At 43.4% G+C, this 20,477-nt stretch overlaps 1 protein-coding gene across 1 annotated transcript in view; it reads right to left on the reverse strand.

Annotated features, from left to right (window-relative positions):
* LOC135110318 (laminin subunit gamma-1-like) overlaps nucleotides 1-20,477 on the reverse strand; it is an 80,996-nt gene that overhangs the window by 26,727 nt on the left and 33,792 nt on the right. Inside the window, 2 exon segments of the mRNA XM_064022537.1 lie at nucleotides 18,075-18,253; nucleotides 19,348-19,662. Coding sequence (XP_063878607.1) covers nucleotides 18,075-18,253; nucleotides 19,348-19,662 — 494 coding nt within the window.

Here is a 20,477-nt window from a genome sequence, read left to right on the forward strand (position 1 = left end):
TAACATAAAGACAGTTGACTTTTTTTGGCTTCCTTGTGTGTTAAAAAAGGATATAATTGACTTTTTGTAGGTTTAGAAGACTGCTTTGTGGGTTTCTCGGTTAACATAAAGACAGTTGACTTTTTTTTTTGTAGGATTGTTGGAGTTGTGCATTCTTTGAGGGTTATAAAGAAGGTAGTTGAGAATTTCTTGTAGGTTTGGAAGTTTTCTGTATTTCTTACTGGTTAAAAAGAAGATGGTTGCTGATTTTTTGCACGTTTGTAAGTTTTGTGAGTTCCTGGTGGATAGCTTTAAAAGATAGGGGATGGATGATCTGTTACGGGTTTGCAGGAGTGTTGTACGTTCCTTGTGGTGCAAAATTATATACTCGAGCGTTCTTTGTGAGTTTGGAAGAACTATCTGGGAGTTTCTTTTAGATTTACTGAAGTATTCCACAGATTCTTATGTCTTTGAGCTCTAAGGATTTCAAAAGAAGTCCGCGGGCAAATAATGGAAACTTTATGAAACTCTAAGGGATCTGGGCATGCCGTAAGTTATTCTGAAGGGCTCCCTGGCCTCTGGATGTTCTAGAAACCCTAGAATAATACTGAAGGTTACAAAAGGGAAACGTAAAGTATTAAAAGACTAGAAGTTTCTAAGTTTTTAATCGCATTTAAGGGTTCGAGAGAGAGAGAGAGAGAGAGAGAGAGAGAGAGAGAGAGAGAGAGAGAGAGAGAGAGAGAGAGAGAGAGAGAGAGAGAATGAAATTTCTAACACAGGTCAAGTAAACTGAGCTAAGCAGAGACTACTTAACACACACACACGCGCACACACACCTGTACCGGCTCCCTCTTCCCTCCTCGTGTATGATTCATCAAAACAGTTTCTTTTCCACTTTTTTTTTTTTCGTCTTATTATTTTCTTAATGTATGTAGCGGCCACCACCACCACCGCCACCACCACCACTCCTCCTCCTCCTCCTCCTCCTCTACCGTGCCACGCCCTTCACATATAAGGCGCTGATTATTTGTCCCTTTAACTCTCCCACATTGCTGGTTTGTCTCTTCAGTGTGCCAAGAAGGGAAGGGAAGGGAAGGCAAGGGAAGAGGAAGAGAAGGGGCAGCAGGTAGGAGGAGGGAGGAAAAGGAGGAGGAGGAGGAGGAGAAACAACAACAACAACAACAACAACAACAACAACAACAACAACAACAACAACAACAACAACAACAACAACAACAACAACAACAACAACAACAACAACAACAACAACAACAACAACAACAACAACAACAACAACAACAACAACAACAACAACAACAACAACAACAACAACAACAACAACAACAACAACAACAACAACAACAACAACAACAACAACAACAACAACAACAACAACAACAACAACAACAACAACAACAACAACAACAACAACAACAACAACAACAACAACAACAACAACAACAACAACAACAACAACAACAACAACAACAACAGCAAAAAGGCAACAAAAGGATACATGAAGACTAAGACGCAAGTGTGAATTCACTCAGACACACACTCAGCTTCCTTATTTATCTAACTTAAACGCAATCGCTTCCACACAAGACACGCTGATCCAAACCAAACAAGTAAACAAATCAGACGATATTCTCATGGCATGGGTATTATTATTATTATTATTATTATTACTATTATTATTATTATTATTATTATTACTATTATTGTTCTACCTATTCAGTCTCTCCCGTGGCAATACAAGGCGATAGAGGACTAAGAACACTTATCTTCAAATCTACGCGTAGTATATAGGTATTCACACTACGTAAGGGAGTTACCTATAAAAAATAAATAAATAAATAAATAAAATAAATAAAAAATAAAAAAAAGCCAATCTCAGAAAAATTTGAGACGAAACTGGTAAGGAAAATAAATTACAATTATGTAAAGTGTGAAATCAGTATAAATCTCTCTCTCTCTCTCTCTCTCTCTCTCTCTCTCTCTCTCTCTCTCTCTCTCTCTCTCTCTCTCTCTCTCTCTCTCTCTCTCAGACCACATCCTCCCTCGGGCTATTGGCAAGCACTTCTCCACCCTCTCATCCTTCTCCCTCTTCGTTTCTCTTCTCTTCTCCTCCTCTCTTCCTCATAAGTCCCGCTCTCTGTCTAACCTACTAAGTTTATTTGTGATGTCTTCTTCTTCTTTCTCCTCTTCCTCCTTCTCTTCCTCCTCCTCCTCCATCACCACCACAATTTCTGCTCAGTAACATCACCGCTACTAGCAGAGAGAGAGAGAGAGAGAGAGAGAGAGAGAGAGAGAGAGAGAGAGAGAGAGAGAGAGAGAGAGAGAGAGAGAGAGAGAGAGAGAGAGATTCTTCTTCTTCTTCTTCTTCCTCCTCTTCCTACTCCTCCTCAATCACCACCACGGTTTATGCTCAGTAACATCACCACCACTAGCAGAGAGAGAGAGAGAGAGAGAGAAATGCAATATTAATACGAGGTCAGACAGATGCGCCCACTTTTCTTTCTTTCTTTTTTTTTCTTGTTTCTTTTATTCGTTCGTTCGCTTCCGCTCACCGCAAAAAGGAAATTTGTCTAGCGATTTATAAAATTTGCTTATAACTACAAACACAAAGACAAAGTAACTGATTATTGTATGAAAAGATAAATACATAAATAAATAAACAGCTTACTAACTCACTCTTACACACTCTTTCTTTTATTTGTTTATTTATTCATTTATCTATTTAGGGAACTATGAACAGACACAATTTCAATATTTTTTAATAATCTATTTATCTATTACTTATTTATCTATCAGTATCTATCTAACTATATCTAAAATAGCTATTGTTTCTGTAGATTTTGGCAGAAGAATAAATGTCTGGATCTTTTTCCCTCTCTCTACGTATTTTCCCTTCTGTGCCTACGTCAGTCTTGCCTGTAGTGTCTGGCGACGTCCTGCTGATGATAGACTGACACCCCAACCCCAGCCTGAATATAGCCTGGCACTGTGACAACCTACCCACCCACCCGCCCATACACCCACCCGCGCCCGCCCACCCACCCACCCACACACACACACACACACACACACACACACATACACACACACACACACACACACGCACGATGCATACATTTATATCACTCATAATACACCTCACATCTGCAGTTTCCTATTGGGTACATGTGTGTGTGTGTGTGTATGTGTGTTGGGGGTTGGGAGGAAGGTGAGGTACAGCAGACAAGAACAAGCTATAACACACACACACACACACACACACACACACACACACACACACACACACACAGGGAAATACCTCGCCAAGCCGCAAGTTCTTCCTCTAAAACCTGACCACAAAATAATAATACCTGATTATTTTTCTCCGCCCAGCCTGGTTCACCTGTGCTCCTTCTCCCGGCAGGTAAGGGAACACAAAGTAACATAAAAGAAGAACAAACAGCTGCAAATTTGCTGGTTAATAAATAAAGGGTGTTTGTGGAGAGAGAGAGAGAGAGAGAGAGAGAGAGAGAGAGAGAGAGAGAGAGAGAGAGAGAGAGAGAGAGAGAGAGAGAGAGAGAGAGAGAGAGAATTTAGGAAAGCAAAAACTTAGAGGAAAAAAATAAAACAAAAGATGAGATGAAGGAAAAAAAAAACAAGGGAGACAAAGATAGAAGAGGAAAGAAAGAACAGGGAGAGGAAAGAAAACAAAGAAAAAGAGAGGGAGGGAAGGGAAGGGAGAGAACAATAATAAGAATGCACGAGATGTGGGAGGAAGAAAGGGAAGAGAGGGAGTGAGAGGGCTGGGAGAGTGGAAAGAGGGAATGGAGGAGGTGGATGCAGCCTTGAGTACAGCCGCACCTTTCTTCCACTTGTCTACACCTTCCATTCACTCCACACGCCGCCCTTGGTGGTGGTGTTGCTGGTGATGGTGTTAAGAATGAGGATGAGGATGAGGAGGATGAGGAGGAGGAGGAGAGAATAATAATAATGATGATGATGATGATGATGATGATGATGATGATGATGATGATGATGAGGAGGAGGAGGAGGGAGGAGGAGGAGGAGGAGGAGGAGGAGGAGGAGGAGGAGGAATGAGAATAACAACAACAACAACAACAACAACAACAACAACAACAACAAGTGGGGGAGAAGGAGAAGGAAGAAGAAGAGAATTATTGAGGAAAGAAAAATTGTGCTGTATATGATCCTCCTCCTCCTCCTCTACTAACAAAGCGAACACGTGTCCCTGAAAATGTGCAGGATTATTAAGGCAATGAGGAAGAGAGTGAGAGGGGAAGGGAAATGGAATAAGAGAGAGAGAGAGAGAGATGAGAGAGAGAGAGAGAGAGAGAGAGAGAGAGAGAGAGAGAGAGAGAGAGAGAGAGAGAGAGAGAGAGAGAGAGAGAGAGAGAGGGGGGGGGAGGGGGAGGGTAACAACAATAAGATGATAATAATAAAGAATAACAACAACTCAAACATAATTATTATCATCTTATTGCATTATTCGCCTATTGAATTATGAGGACAATGACGATGATGATGATGGTGATGACTATGATGATAAAAACTGGTAATGGTCGTACAGGTAATATTGATGGTGATGATGGCAAAAATGGTAATGATGATGATGCTGGTGGTGGTGGTGACCGCAGAAATGGTGATGAGAACAATGATGACATGAACATTGATAATGAAGGTGATGGTGACAGTGGTGATCGTGGTGGTATCAGCAGCAATGGTAATGATAATAGTGATGATAGTCGTGGTAATGGTGTTAACAGTGCAAACAGGTGAAAGTAAAATTATAAAAACATCTTTCTTTCCCTTTTCATTCTTCTTTCCCTCCTTATATCATCCATCCTCTCTTAATCTTACCATTCTTCACTTACTGTCCCTTCCTTTCTCCCTTGCCCCCAAATTTACCTAACAGAAGAGGCGGAGGAGGAGGAGGAGGAGCAGGAGGAGGGGACCCCCCCCACACACACACACACACACACACACACACTTACACGTCTGTAAGGACAGGGCCTGGTCTCCTCTCCTCGGCTGCTGGGATCGCTGGGCTGTGATGGGGGTCAGCACCACTGCTACCGCCACCATCACCCCCACCACCACAGCCGGCCGCCGCCACCACCACCACCACCACCCCACCATGGCGTCCACACACACACGCACGCACACGCACTCACTACGCTTTACTGTGCCTCTGCGTGTGTCTGTTCTAAACACTGGAATGAGGGAGGGCTTTTCAAATCAAAAGCAAAGATGAGCTGGAAGAAAACGGGGGTTTATAGGAATTGTTCACTACGGTAATTCCTGCTAATTTTTTTTTTCTTTTTTTCTTTTATTATTTTGAGTTTTCATTTTCCATCGTGTGTGTAGCCTGTCCGCTAATCCCATTTTCTTATTGTTTTCTTTGCGACTTTATTATACTTTGCAATTTTCCTTTTCCTTACATCGTGAATGTCTGTCTCTTCTGTTCCTACTCAGCCTCATTACACTGATCCTTTTCTATTTTTTGGCGTCTTTTCTTTACCTTTCCCTTTCTTTTCAGTCTTAAGGAGCAGATGGCAGTGTTGTGTTATGCTGTGCTGTTGTGTCGCCGTTTTCTTTCTACTTGGTCAGGTTTATGTTTTATTAATACTATCCCGCGGACACACCCACGGAAAAGGGAAGAGGGTTGCCCGCCAGAAGGGTACCGCAGCGCGAGGCTGGCATGCAGAAAGAGAAAGGAGAAGAAAACAAAGCACACACCTGGAACAAGAAAGCGAGGCAGAAATACACAGATAAGTGAATTAACGAAAAAAAAAAAAAAAAAAAAAAACTAAGAAATAGATAGGAATACATAGATAAAAGGGGATGATAAACGGAGAAAAGGAGGAACAAGTAGATAAGAATAAACTGAGGCAGAGAAAAGAAAGTGGAAGAGAATATAATTAGAAAAACATGTTGAAATAATAAAACAGAAATAATGTTACAAAGATAGACAGTAAGGAAAGAAATACAGGGAAGAGGAACGCACAAATAAGAAACAGAAGAAAAAAAGATAAACAAAATGAGGATATATAGTAAAGAGAAACAGACAAAATCACAGAGTGTAACATGAGTTTCTGCGGATATTGTCACAAGTGAAAGTACAGTTAATGTAAGTCGAAAATGTTCTGTACATAAATACACTTTGAGGGCGTTGTTTATCTGTTGTGTGAAATTCGTGTGGCCTGGCGACAGATACGAGTACAACGGCCGGGCCGGGTGGGTATCCATGGCGGAATGCGTAGACCTTGATGTCCGCTGGTGATATTGTCAATTATTCAGTCATGATTTCTACAAGGTTTCGAAGGTTTACAGTAATAGCAACGTACAGGTGATTTACCGATAAACATTACACAATGATACTCTGAATTTAATATAATGACATGGATGTAATAAACGAATGGTGCGTGGCACCATGTATTGTCTGCCCGGGCAGGGAGTGGGAAGGAGCGAGGCTAGCAGCAAATCAGCTGATTGTTAGTCAGTCACAAGCAGTTTCCCTCCGAGACAGTGACAATGAATACGTTCAGATTCTATTGCATAACTTTATGTGGAGTGTGTGGATATGGTGTTTCTCAGACATGATTACTCTCGCCCGGGCCTGCCGTTGTATCTGTCGCTCGGTCACACTTGAATTTCACACCACTGCTAAACAAACCCTTAAAATGCTTATGTGCATATAATATTTTCGACTTAGATTAACCTATATTTTCACTTCTGGCAATATCCGCAGAAACTCATATTTACACCCCCTATGAATGCAGGAAGAGAAGAAATCGGAGACATAGAAGAAATAAGAGAAAGCGAAAGACACACACACACACACACACACACACACACACACACACACACACACAGAAAAAAAGAAAAGAAAACATGGAACGACGGATATAGAAACTCCGGGAGTAAATTAGGACACAAATACAAGAAATAGAGCTCAAGAAAAAAATAAGCAATAAATAGACAAAAAAAAAAAAAAACACAAAACAATGAAAGACAAGACGAGAACAGAGGAGAACAAGGAAATTACATTGAAAAGGAGAAAGGAAGGCAAGAAGGAAGGAAGAAACATGGAGGGCAAGGAATGACAAAGAAAAGAAAAAGGAAAAGGACAAAGGGATATAGGTAAAGGAAGGAAGGAAGGAAGGAAGGGATAATAAAGGCAAGGAATGACAAAGGAAGATGGGAAGGAAAAGGGCATAGGAATATAGGTAAAAGAAGGGAGGGAGGGAGGGAGGGACAGGAAAGGTTAATAAGGGGGCGGAAAGGGTGAGGGAGATATAAACGGTGGGTGGAGCAGAGAGATAAAGGAAAGAAATACGAGGAATTTGAATGCAAGGAAGGAGAGGATGGAAATTTTGTGAGTTATGAGAAAAGAAAAGATCTGATAAGGAAAAGTCGAAAAACAAAGTACAATAGAGAAATAGATAACGAAGACAAAGAACGAATAAAGAAGAACCAGGAAGAGAAAGGGTAAGGAAACGGAAAGGTAATGGAAATAAAACAAGAAACGATAAGTGAGATGAAGAACAGAGGAGAAAAACAAACGAGAGAGAAAAACAACTGTAAGAGAAAAAAAAACGCTAATCTTGGAAAAAAGGAAAGACAAGGAAGACGTGAAGCAAAGTAGAATAGAAAAAAGAAAGGAACACATAAGAAAGAGAACAGAAGCAGAAGAAATTAAAAGATGCCAAAGCTACGAAGCATTAAAGGAAGTAGAAGACACTTATGAATAACAAGAACGAAAACAGAGAGAGAGAGAGAGAGAGAGAGAGAGAGAGAGAGAGAGAGAGAGAGAGAGAGAGAGAGAGAGAGAGAGAGAAACCAAGAAGGAAGATAGGAGGAGTCAGCAGAAGGGCCAGGAAGGGCGGGGCATCACTCCCTCACACGGCGTAAGTTGCTGGCTCGCCTTGTCAACGCCTCGGACACGGAGAGGGGAGGCTAACGCGACTCTCCCAAACAAGGTATCGGTCAACAGTCCAGCAAGGCGAGGCGCAGCGACCAAAGACCCACGCAGAGACCCACTAAGACCCGTGCTGCCTGGATACCTAGACCTGTATTCTGAAACGCTGTGCTTTCACCACGACTGTTTTCAAAGGCCACAGAGATGACCAGACAGGTTCTCGAGTGCTTCTCCAGTTAATACTGTAGAATCTTTATTATTTTGTCACTAGAACCGTAAAAATACTTTTAAATACCCGTGTTACTTCAACTCAATCATTTGGAAAGTAGTGGTGCAGCGCAGAAGTGTTCCTCAATATGATCCCTAACCTCGGCTAACCAAGTGTGGCGTGGCAGTGTCCCCAGAAGCAGAGGAAGCGGGAAGTGTTCCGTAAATTTAATAGAAAATGGAAACTATGCCAAAATGTTCCGTGTTTGTTTATTTATCCATTTATTTAATAACAATGAAATTACTGGGAAGTCAAGAACGTTTCGATTTCACTTAATACCTTTAATTTATCTTTTCTCTCATTCTCTTCTCACTAAGTTTTCTGAAAGATTGTAGGATAAAACAAATATATGAACCTAACCTAACCTAACTTTATCGCTCCTAACCTCAACTCTTGTTTTCTTTCTCTCCCTAAGCCCTCCAAACATTGCATACTAATAAATAAAAACTAACCTGAATTTCTCTCTCTCTCTCTCTCTCTCTCTCTCTCTCTCTCTCTCTCTCTCTCTCTCTCTCTCTCTCTCTCTTCCAAAGATTGCATACTAAAAAAGCTAACTAACTTCATGAGCTGCATAATCCACCCAGCCATCGTTTTATAGAGCCTGTGATGTAGTTATCGCCGTGAGGAATGACCCGTGACCAAAGCCTGCTGAAGGGGCGATTCGCTCCACATCCCGCCGGGAGAGAGAAGCCCTCCGTGTTTGGGGCGAGAGATGGGCTAATGGGATGGCGGTACGGGAAGGAGGAGGAGGAGGAGGAGGAGGAGGAGGAGGAGGAGGAGGAGGAGGAGGAGGAGGAGGAGGAGAAGGAGGAGGTGATAATATTAACAGTGATGAGGACAAAGAGATAGAGGAAAAGATAAAAAGAAAGAAGGTGGAAGAGGAAGAGGGGAAGGAAGGAGGAGAAAGAGGAGTAACAACGGTGATAATATTAACAATAATGACGACAAAGACAGAAAAAGATACAAAGAAGGAAGAAGGTGGAAGCAAAGGAAGAAGAGAAGGAGGAAGATGAGTAAAAAGGAGGAGGAGGAGGAGGAGGAGGAGGAGGAGGAGGAGGAGGAGGAGGAGGAGCAACAGTAAGAGAAAGAGGAGAAACCATAATAATTTCAACAAGGTGACGACAATAACAACGCGTAATGCGGCAACAGTACATAGGTAGACAATTACATACAGTACGTACACAGACATACAGCTAAGAAAACAAGAAAACACAGGTCTGGTCGTTGGAACAGAAAAACAGAATCGCGCAGATTTCCTGAGTTAAGCAATGAATGATATGAGAGAGCTCCAGGGTCCGCCTGTGAATGAGCGTGAATTTTCCCGTGAATGAGATGAAAGATTCCCAAAGTTGACTGGTGAAAGGAATGAGAGCCTCAGAATTGAACAGTGAAAGGGATGAAGGAGAGCCAGAGAGCCAGAGTTTAGTAGTGAGAGGGATCAAAGAGCTTCAAAATCGACCAGTGAAAGAATGAGAGTGAATTTCCCCGTGAATGAGATTAAAAATTCCCAAAGTTTACTGGTGAAAGGGATGAAAGAGGTCCGGAGTTCATTGGTGAAAGAATCAGCAAGAAAAAAAAAAGTGTGCCAGAGTTAAGTATAGTCAAAGGAAAAAGTGTGTTCCTGAATTTGTCAGTGAAATGAATGAAGGAATTCTTGCGTCTACCAATGAAGGGAGTGAAAGAGATCCAGGGTTTACCAAAGAAATAATAAAGAGTTCCACAGTTTACCCACGAAAAGTAAGGAAAAGAAAGAGTTCCAGATGGATGGGCATGAAAGAGTGAAGATCATTTAAACTGACAACTTCAAAAGGAGACAAAGAGACAAGCCGGCGATCATGGATGAGGAGGATGAGGAGGAGGAGGAAGAGGAGGGGAAGGAACAGTCTGACGAAGGGCAAGGAGACTAATCCATCACCTTCACACTAATAAGGAGGGCCACTGCATCACGTAAGATCTGGGGACGATACGAGCCGCACTAACAAGTCACCGCCAGAGATAAAGGGGCCCTGTACACTCCTGCAGCTGAAGGAGTAACATTCTATAGTTAATCTTACGTAGGAGGGCAAGATAAGTATGGTTTCTTAAGCCAGTTACGAATTACACAACCACTTACATGAAACACGATGATTTGATAAAGGAAAATCTAAATCAATGATAAGCCTGTAGTTAGAAGGTAAGTAACAAAAAAGCAGCATACTTGTTGGCCCTTACGAGGCTGGTAAGATATGCTATGTAAAGTAAAAGATGTAGGATCGTAAAGGGGGGAAGGGGGAGAGAGAGAGAGAGAGAGAGAGAGAGAGAGAGAGAGAGAGAGAGAGAGAGAGAGAGAGAGAGAGAGAGAGAGAGAGAGAGAGAGAGAGAGAGAGAGAGAGAGATTGTACAAGTTAACCAAGAAGCGGATTAGCTGACAAAAAAGGCAAAAATAAAAAGTGTTTTGATGTGTTAACTAATCGTCCCACTCCACCCCGCCAGAAACTAGATAAAAAAAAAACATTAACGAAGACGCACTGAAAACAACAAGCAATCAAACACCTTCGTTAACTGACGCACTAGCACACACCAAACCATCCCTCGTAAACTTGACTTTCAAATCTAATAACCAAACACGGAAAAATTAAAACAAAAAAAATTAAAAGAACAACCAAATCGAGAAAATAAATAAAGATAACTAAAAAATAAACAAACGCAGCACATTTGAAGATAGCAATAAGGAAAATCAAGTTGTTTAACAGTAAATGCGTCGGTACATGCTGTTATAAAGTACATGATAAAAGTAACAAACTATCCATGAAATTGTGTACCTTTTCAGTGAATTCTGATCAATAAGTTAGGATACGTGACGACAGTTCTTTAGGTTAGGTTAGGTCAGGATAAGACAGGTCAAGTTAAGCAAGGTTAGGTTAGATTAGGTTAGGTTAAGACATGTAAGGAAGAGTAAGTAGGAAATATAAAGTGAATAACAACATTTAACTGAGAGAGAGAGAGAGAGAGAGAGAGAGAGAGAGAGAGAGAGAGAGAGAGAGAGAGAGAGAGAGAGAGAGAGAGAGAGAGAGAGAGAGAGTCTGCGAAATACAGGCAATGAAATACACATACAGACCTACGGTGTGTGTGTGTGTGTGTGTGTGTGTGTGTGTGTGTGTGTGTGTGTGTGTGTGTGTGTGTGTTGGCGTGTACGGGCGCGGTCATAGGCGAGACCCACGCACACACCCACACGCCCATAGAGAGAGAGAGAGAGAGAGAGAGAGAGAGAGAGAGAGAGAGAGAGAGAGAGAGAGAGAGAGAGAGAGAGAGAGAGAGAGAGACCGAATCACCTCTAACTCAGAAACACACACACGACCCACATCCATTCATCCGCACCCATAATCCACTTCTCTCTCTTCCAAGCACGCCCACGCATCCACACCCACACCCCCGCTTCCCGCACCTACACGCAACACGGTACCCTTACCCACGCCTACCCACACAAACTGCCCACGCCTCTGCCCACTCTCTCTCTCTCTCTCTCGTAAGACAGAAGAAAGACGAGAAAAAAGTTGCGTAGGAGAAAACAAAAAAAAAAGTTCGTGAGAGAGAGAGAGAGAGAGAGAGAGAGAGAGAGAGAGAGAGAGAGAGAGAGAGAGAGAGAGAGAGAGAGAGTGTGTGTTATTCCTACGATATAAAGACGCGCAAATATATTTTCTCTGTCTTTTCTTGTATTTTCAGGACTTATTTTACATGTTTTCAAGCCAACTCGCTTACGTGGGAAGACGCGAGTAGTAGTAGTAGTAGTAGTAGTAGTAGTAGTAGTAGTAGTAGTAGTAGTAGTAGTAGTAGTAGTAGTAGTAGTGACATTATAAAGTGACGGTCACCATCACCACCACCCCGATCACCACCACCACCACAACAATTTACACCACCTTCTTTCCCTTTCACTCTGGCACCGTCACACTCCGCTGAATAATACACACACTCTCTCACACACACACACACACACACACACACACACACACACACACACACATTGACCTACTTAATTACACAAAACAACGCATCAACTTAACAATTCTAAAGAAATATATAACCACAATAACAACAACAACAACATAAACACCATTAAATAGAAAGAAAGAAAGAAAGAAGAAAAAGGAAAGAATAATAAGAAGGGAGGAGAAGGAGAAGGAGAAGAAAAGAAGAAGAAAAGAAGAAAAGAAGAAGAAGAAGAAAAGAAGAAGAAGAAAAGGAGGAGAAGAAAGAAGGAAAGCGTGGATAATGTGAACGCCTCACGCTTTATTTCCTCTTATTTCTAAACTCTTCCTCCTCCTCCTCCTCCTCCTCCTCCTCCAACGTGAAACTAAACCTGAAACTGAAGCGATAAACAAATGCACTACATATTTGTGTTTCAAGTTCCTGGTTTAAGTTTTAATTCTCCTTAGTGACTGTCTGTCTGTCTGTCTGTTTTTTGTATTTATTGTATTTTGTTGTGTTTCATTATGATTTGCTCAGGTGTTTCAGTAAATTTCGTCACATGGGTGGAGAGAGAGAGAGAGAGAGAGAGAGAGAGAGAGAGAGAGAGAGAGAGAGAGAGAGAGAGAGAGAGAGAGAGAGAGAGAGAGAGAGAGAGAGAGAGAGAGAGAGAGAGAAAACAAAGTGATATTAAAACACACACACACACACACACACACACACACACACGTTCCACCACACTGCATGTCCAGGCTGTGTCTCGCCAAATAAGGGTCAGGCCGCCCCCAGGTGTGAGCAGCGCAACAGCTGTTTGTATTGTACTAAATCTCCGGGCTCAAGCTACGGGCAGGCGTGGGCAGGGGCGTCTCCGGCAGTGTGTGGGACCCCTGCACTATCCCTACACACCCCTACGCGCCCCTGCTCCCTTCTGCCACTGCGAGGACCCACGAACACCTCAGGGTACTAAAGAGGTGACCGATGCCTGGAGGACGGTGGTGAAGAGGAATAAGGGATGAGGTATGAGGATGAAGGGTCGAAACTCACCGTCCCTGCTTCACCCTAACTCCCCTCGTGTAAAGTGTGATGCTCTACAGGCTTGCAAGGCTATAGGATGCTGCACAGGCGGCTACACGGAACACACTGACACTAGAGACTGTTGTTAGTGGGAGTGGAGATGAGGAAAACAGAGAGAGACAGAGAAAAGGAAGGTGAGGAAAGACTAGATATTTTTTTTTCCTTGGTGCATATATGTAATGATTTGTGTGCTGGTACTAATATTGTTGGGTATTACATCTCTTTAGGGCATATTTAAATAGAGGTCTAGCCGAGGAAAGGTGTGCTGGGCGAGGAGGGAGGGAAAGGGTGAGGCTGGCTGACAGGTGATGAAGGGAGGCTGAGTAGCAGGTGAGGCAGGTGTACTAAGTGTCACCGAGACAGGTAGGTGAGGCTCATTAGCAGGTGAGGCATCTCAAGAACGAAGGTGACAGACATGACCAAGACGGGAATATTGAATACCATGAGATTTTTTTTATTATTATTATTATTTTTTTTTTTTATATATATGTACTTTATCGTTATCAAGCTTGTGTTTACGAGTGCATGTTTATATTCCCGCTTCACTCTGCCACTGACCTTGCCACGGACACGTAAACATATAAATACATCCATTTTCATTTTATTCGATTTTGTTATATTCCTTACTTTGTGGATTAGATCTGTCCATGTTTCTCTTCTATCCGCCCTGCCACCTACTCGCTAAACTAACACATCATATTTGAAGGAGCGTTTCATTATCTTCACCTGATCTACAGAACCCAGGTAAACAAACTTATTTACTCGCATCACTTCCTCGCCTCGGAAATACCACGATTTATTGCCCCACGCCTGCCTGAGGGGCCGCTCACTGCTATATCAGATCTTGGGCCTTCCTTGCACCTCCCACTGTTTTCCTTGGCGCACCACCATCACCACCACCACACCACAGCACCACCACAGCGCTCTGGGGTCTTCCTCTCACACCCAAAACACTTTCCGCTTCATCTTTTCCTTCATTCACAAAACACTCCAAGTCACACGATTCATCTCTCCCTTCTGGTTCTCTTTTTACTCCTCCGTCATTCAGCGTGGCACATTAAGGGTGATAATTAGTCCGAAATGTTAGTGTCGCGGAGATAAAACCACACAGTCGCCCGGTGCCTCCCCCACAAGATACTCGGCGCCACGGGATACCAACGCATGCACCCTCTCTCTTCACCTGCCTTGCGCACACTGACTAAGCCACGAGATTCGACCTACCGTCTAACACCCACCACCAACCAGCTACGCCCCGCCCCGCCCCGCCCTGCTACAATGCCCCGTCGCTCCACCATCGGGTTATTCCTCTGAACTTTTAACCTCATCTGTTCCTCTTCGTATTCACCTGGCTTGCTCTTAATTGTCCAGGTCTTTTCTGTGTTTCTGCATCTAGTCTGCTCACACCACCCGTCTCTCCCGCACCTGTTTCTCTAACTTCCCGTCTCTCCCACACCTGTCTGTTTCCTTTTGGGGTACCTTACTACCCTTACTAGTTCTCCTGCAACTACTTCTATTTATTATTATTATTATTATTATTATTATTATTACTATTATTATTATATTTCAATTTTAAAGTTCTTAGTTGTGGTGGTGATAGTAGTAGTAGTAGTAGTAAAATAGTAGTAGTAGTTGAATACCACTATCATCATCATCATCATCAGAATCTTTGAATTTCTTCCGCACCTAAAAACTTTCTACCCAACACAAAATCCTCTCGGTCCATTTAAGGCCATTATAAAGCAGCAACGAACACACCGTCCACTTTTTTTTTTTTTTTTTGCGTGCCACTCAAGGTAAACATATGGTCGCCCTTATTATTAGTGGTTCTGTCTGGCGGTTAGCTGAGAGCCATCATTCATATTGTGCCCACCTGTTTCTAAGCATGGATGGACTAAGTACGGACAGACTAAGGCATATATAGACAAGTAGTGAAATTATCAATGTGTGTGTGTGAGGTTTTTCTTTTCTTTTTTTCTTTTACTCGTTTTGGAAATAACTTAAGAAATGAACGAACGCTTCTGGTGTTGCTTTTTTTTCAGTGTTAAAGTTTATTAAATTATGTACATCTTTTTTTCATATACATAGAACGTTATTCAGTTACACATTATCCATTTTCATTAACAGTAGCAGTAGCAGCAGTAGTACTTGTAGTAGTAATGGCAAAATTGCAGCACACACACACACACACACACACACACACACACACACACACAGGTGAGCCGCGATACACCTCTAGGCTAGAAAGAGGGAGGGAGGGAAGGAGTGGAAGAGGGAAGGAAGAAGGTACGGAACACAAGATGAGGAAATGAGAAAACATGTATGAGAAATAAAAAAAACGAGAGAGAGAGAGAGAGAGAGAGAGAGAGAGAGAGAGAGAGAGAGAGAGAGAGAGAGAGAGATGGACCATAATAGCATTCATGCCAAAGGTCTTGCCCGAGTGAAAGTTCTCTCTCTCTCTCTCTCTCTCTCTCTCTCTCTCTCTCTCTCTCTCTCTCTCTCTCTCTCTCTCTCTCTCTCTCTCTCTCTATTCCACCGTCCCTTTCTTCACGAAGACCATTTGGTTCACTGGCCAATATTCTTAAAGCTTTAGTCTCCCACACATTAATTTTCAGAGGCTACAGAAATTATGGTAAGCGTTCTCATTTGTGTTATTCCTACCTGCAGTGTAGAGGAGCCTTGTTGAACTGCCACTACAGTCATGAAGGCACTCTGATGTCTTCCACTAGACCGTGTTAAAAGCAGTGGAGATGAGGAGTCGATATGTTAAGAGATACGAAGGATTAGCACACGCGTCACGCTGATAATAACTGACTGGCTGATTGGGTAAATGGACAAGGGGATGAAAGATGAGGTTAGGGGAGGAATACGCAATGGGTGGCAGGAGGGGTGATGCATGCTGGAGGTAGCTGGAGAAGAGACAAGAGGAGGGCCTTGATGTTTTACTGGTGTCAATTTAGTGATGTAGCTTCGTTGATTTTTTCTATAATAATTTCCTAAGTATTCGCGCTTTATAGGCGACCTCCAGTGTGTGTGTGTGTGTGTGTGTGTGTGTGTGTGTGTGTGTGTGTGTGTGTGTGTGTGTGTGTGTGTGTGTGTGTGTGTGTGTGTGTGTGTGTGTGTGTGTGTGTGTGTGTGTGTGTGTGTGTGTGTGTGTGTGTGTGTGTGTGTGTGTGTGTGTGTGGGGAGGGTGGCCATCTCGCCCATACCACCACTGCAGTTTCTTGGGGTTCGGTCTGACACACTGCACAGAAAGGACAAGTCTGGAACACGCCATAGAAGCGAACGTCTCTCTCTCTCTCTCTCTCTCTCTCTCTCTCTCTCTCTCTCTCTCTCTCTCTCTCTCTCTCTCTCTTAGGGAAATCGTATGGTTTCAGTGAAGGCCAATGAGACTGTCAACACATGCGGCCACACGCCCGTGCAGCAGAGATTCACCCCACAACATCCGAGGATCAGGGAAGTGACAGTTCTCCCCTGAGTAAGGCAAGCCTAACCTTTAAGCTCATAACTAATCACTGCCTCTAAACACGATCCATGCATCCATCAACAATGCACACATTCTCAACACGTTAATCTTATCAACTACCTTCCGCAAGTTAATAATCAGGAGGCGCCTCTCACGCCTCTTGCGCCCTGAGGTGGAGTGGGTGATGGATGGCGGCACACACCGTTGAGCCAATAGTCTGGCAAACTGTCCCAAAAAATCACCTCCACCCAGCACGTGTGTTCCTTGCCTCCGTGACTCAGGCCCTGAGCAACACTTCATGGCGAGGGCGATACGCGCGTCACCCCAAAGCAGGATCCAAGGAATTCATGGGACATAACAGACCAGACTGCGATACTCTGTGGCGTGCGAGGATAAACCCAGACGGTGGACCTATTCACGTACAAACCTTCCCAACCGCTCGAGGACACGGAAACCACTGGGCCTGTGCTTCACGGCCGCGTCAAGAAGCAGGGCACTGAGAATGAAGGCAAGCCAGGAGTCCAGGCGGTGCTCAGGCAACACTCCGGCACCAGGGGCACCATGAGCCGCTGAGTTCTAGATTGCTTGGCCTTCCACCTTTTTCCTATTTATAAACGAGGCAAAGCTAACCTGGCATTCGTCACTGCCTTTGTGCTCCATACCTCCACCATCAACAACACATGTCCTCTCTTACCTCAAAAGGCTCAATCTTTTCAATTACTACTGCATGTCTATTATCAACAGAAATTCAGCCTTACAAACTACTGTAGCATATATTTCCTCAACAGGCTCAATTTTCTAAGGGGTAGATGTGTGACGCCCCAGTGCCCAGCGTAAGATGCACCCTCGCCGTGGAGCTGTATCAAACGGCGCCACCAGCCTCGAGATCGGAGCCCGACAACCTTGCCATGCAGCTCCCTAACCTCGAAATCACACCTATTTCTCCCCACTACTCCCTTCTGCCCCCCTCCCCCCTCCACTCCCGCACGGCACCTCATGAACTTGTGGAGTAGTCAAGCAATCAATCAATCACTCAACATGTGGCAGTCGGAAAGTCACGATAAAAAAAAAAAAAAAGATCATGGCGCAAATTGGTAAAAATCTACTTACATGTTAGTTTAGGGTTTGGTTAGGGTAGGTTAGGTTAGGTCAGATTAGATTATGTTTGATTAGGTTAGGTTAAGTTAGGTTAGGTTGGGTTAGAGCAAGTCAAATTAGTTAGGTTAGGTTAGATTAGGTCAAATTAGGTTAGGTTAGATTAGGTCAGATTAGATTAGGTCAAATTAGGTTAGTTCAAATTAGGTTAGGTTAGCTTAGATGTCTGAGTTAGTTCAAATTAGGTTAGGTTAGCTTAGATGTCCTGTCGCGGGCACTACCAATCCCGCCACTCCACAGCCCCCACAGGTACTCACTGCGGCACTCGTTGGCGTTGCTGGAGGTGGCGCGGCCCCAGGGGGCGTCATTGTAGAAGGGCAGACACTCCTCACAGTCCCGTCCCGCAGTGTTGTGCTCACAGCGACACACCAGCTGGCTCTGTCCGTCCAGGCCCGTCGACTCCACGCACTCCGAGGCGTGGCCGTTGCATTTACACCTGTGGAAATGTTGGCAAGGTGTGAGGACGAGGCTTGGACAGACTGGTTGTAAGGGTAAGGGTGCAGCTGGCCTGGCTGTAGTACTACACTCCACCTTCACTCAATACATGACCAAAAGAACACGCATTTATACCTGCCTCTACTTTCTTCTTTCTCTCCCTTTGGCTGCGGTTACTTTTTTTTTTTTTTTCTTCAAATATTATAGTTAGTGCAATGTCGTTCGTCTTCTGGTGTCTGAAATGCATTGTTTCAACAGCCAATCTAAAAATGAGTGAATGAGCAAAAATTATGAAAAAGTTTGCTTTTGACTAACTTCATTTATACGGTGTGTAACGCTCAAATGCAAAGTGTAATGTTCATAACTATATAAATACTTAACGTGACGCGGGATCTTAATTTAAAAAAGTATACCTATCACTGCTTCGTTTTCTATAGAGGGCATTGTAGAACACGACTTTTTTTGGGGAAGGCTACTCTAGAGCATTGTAGAACACGACTTTCTTGGGGAAGGCTACTCTATCTCTGAGATTTTCCCTTTCTTTTTAATATACTCGTAATTTACCAATATGATATAATATGCAATGAACAAGAAACTTAACTCGTCATATGAAAATGGATTAAAACACTAACTTACACAAATTGACTGAAACATGGACAGGAGGAAATCACATTCAAACATTTAAAAATACAGAAAGAATTAAGGCCACCAACTGTCCCAAGGTCCGCCATGGCAATAAAGGTAATTCAAGCACTCATATACATCAAACTTTCAAGACGCAATAAAAAAAAAAAAAAATTCCATAAGCTAAACACAGACGAACATTTAGGTCCTTTCTTAATTACACTTTCTTAACCTATAAAAAAAAAAAAAAGACAGCAGTGGAAGGCTCCCCCACCCACCCAACTAACTAAAAACAAGAAAAATATATCTCAAGGAGCGGCAGACAGTAAACAAATCAAATAATCCTACTGGTCCTTTAACCTTGTGGGGACTGGCATCTCCATGGGACTTTTATTTTTCAATCTCCTACTTTTTTGTTGCCCTTGACCAGTGCCACTTACATGAAAAAAGGAAAACAAGAGAATAACGCACCTTCCTCCGACAGCCAGATCAGTGATGGCGTAGAAGTAAGACCGCAGCACTTTAATGTCCCCGAACACCTCGTCACGGAAGGTATTGAGGCGGTCCAGCGCAATGCGAATTTCCGTGGCCGTCACCCAGTCCTGTAACTCGGGGCTGTTCTCGAAGTTGTAGGCGGAGGGGCGGCTCTCCAGCGTCGAAAAGGCCACGTTTCCACCAGTCAGCGGGGAGATGTCTGAGAATTCCGAGGTACACAGGGCCCGCGTCTCGTCCTCCCGCCGCACGTACGTTGAGTCTGGGATGCCGTATGTGTCTCGACATGTGGCGCTGAGGAGACGAAGGTGCTGTGAGTGATTGATTTTGTGTTGTGCTGTGTTGTGTTGTGAAGGTTGTGGTGTGTGGGGAAAATTGTCATGTGGTTTATTTTCTTTTGTTTGCTCTCTCTCTCTCTCTCTCTCTCTCTCTCTCTCTCTCTCTCTCTCTCTCTCTCTCTCTCTCTCTCTCTCTCTCTCTCTCTCTCTCTCTCTGGTATACATATAGTGAAATACATCCTTCCCCCAACGCACACATCATCACCTCATCACCACTACATCTCATCACATCACTACGCATCCTACACCACCATCACATCACTCAGCACCAACACAAGCACCCACAACACGTTACACTACCTCCATCACCACATACGCCACACCACCACCACACCACCACCACGCGGGGCACTACCCATACAGCTACTTATTAATCAATCTATGACCCATATACTGAAACGCTTTGCTCTCTCACCAAAGACTATTTTTTTTAAAGGCCTCACAGAGATGATTAGCTGGGTTCTCAAGAGTGTTCTTACTGTTAAAAATCTTGTTAATCTGTCACTAAAACTCTCAAAAACGTCTATTTAAAAAACCCGTTACCTTCAACTAGAGCCTTTTGAAAGTAGCGAAAGATATGGGCAGAAGTAATTCAGAATCCAATCCTTTGTATTCACCTATCTCTAACACCACCACCATCACCACTACCACAGAAAAAACCTCCAGTTATTCCTGTCCCTGCATGCTTTAATCGTGTCACCGTCCTGTCGACGCTTTCTCGCCCCCCGCTGTCGCCTCGCTAAGCCCTGTCATCGCCCTCTAAGCCGGAAC

Source organism: Scylla paramamosain, chromosome 20 (assembly GCF_035594125.1).
Source record: "Scylla paramamosain isolate STU-SP2022 chromosome 20, ASM3559412v1, whole genome shotgun sequence".
NCBI lineage: Eukaryota > Metazoa > Arthropoda > Malacostraca > Decapoda > Portunidae > Scylla > Scylla paramamosain.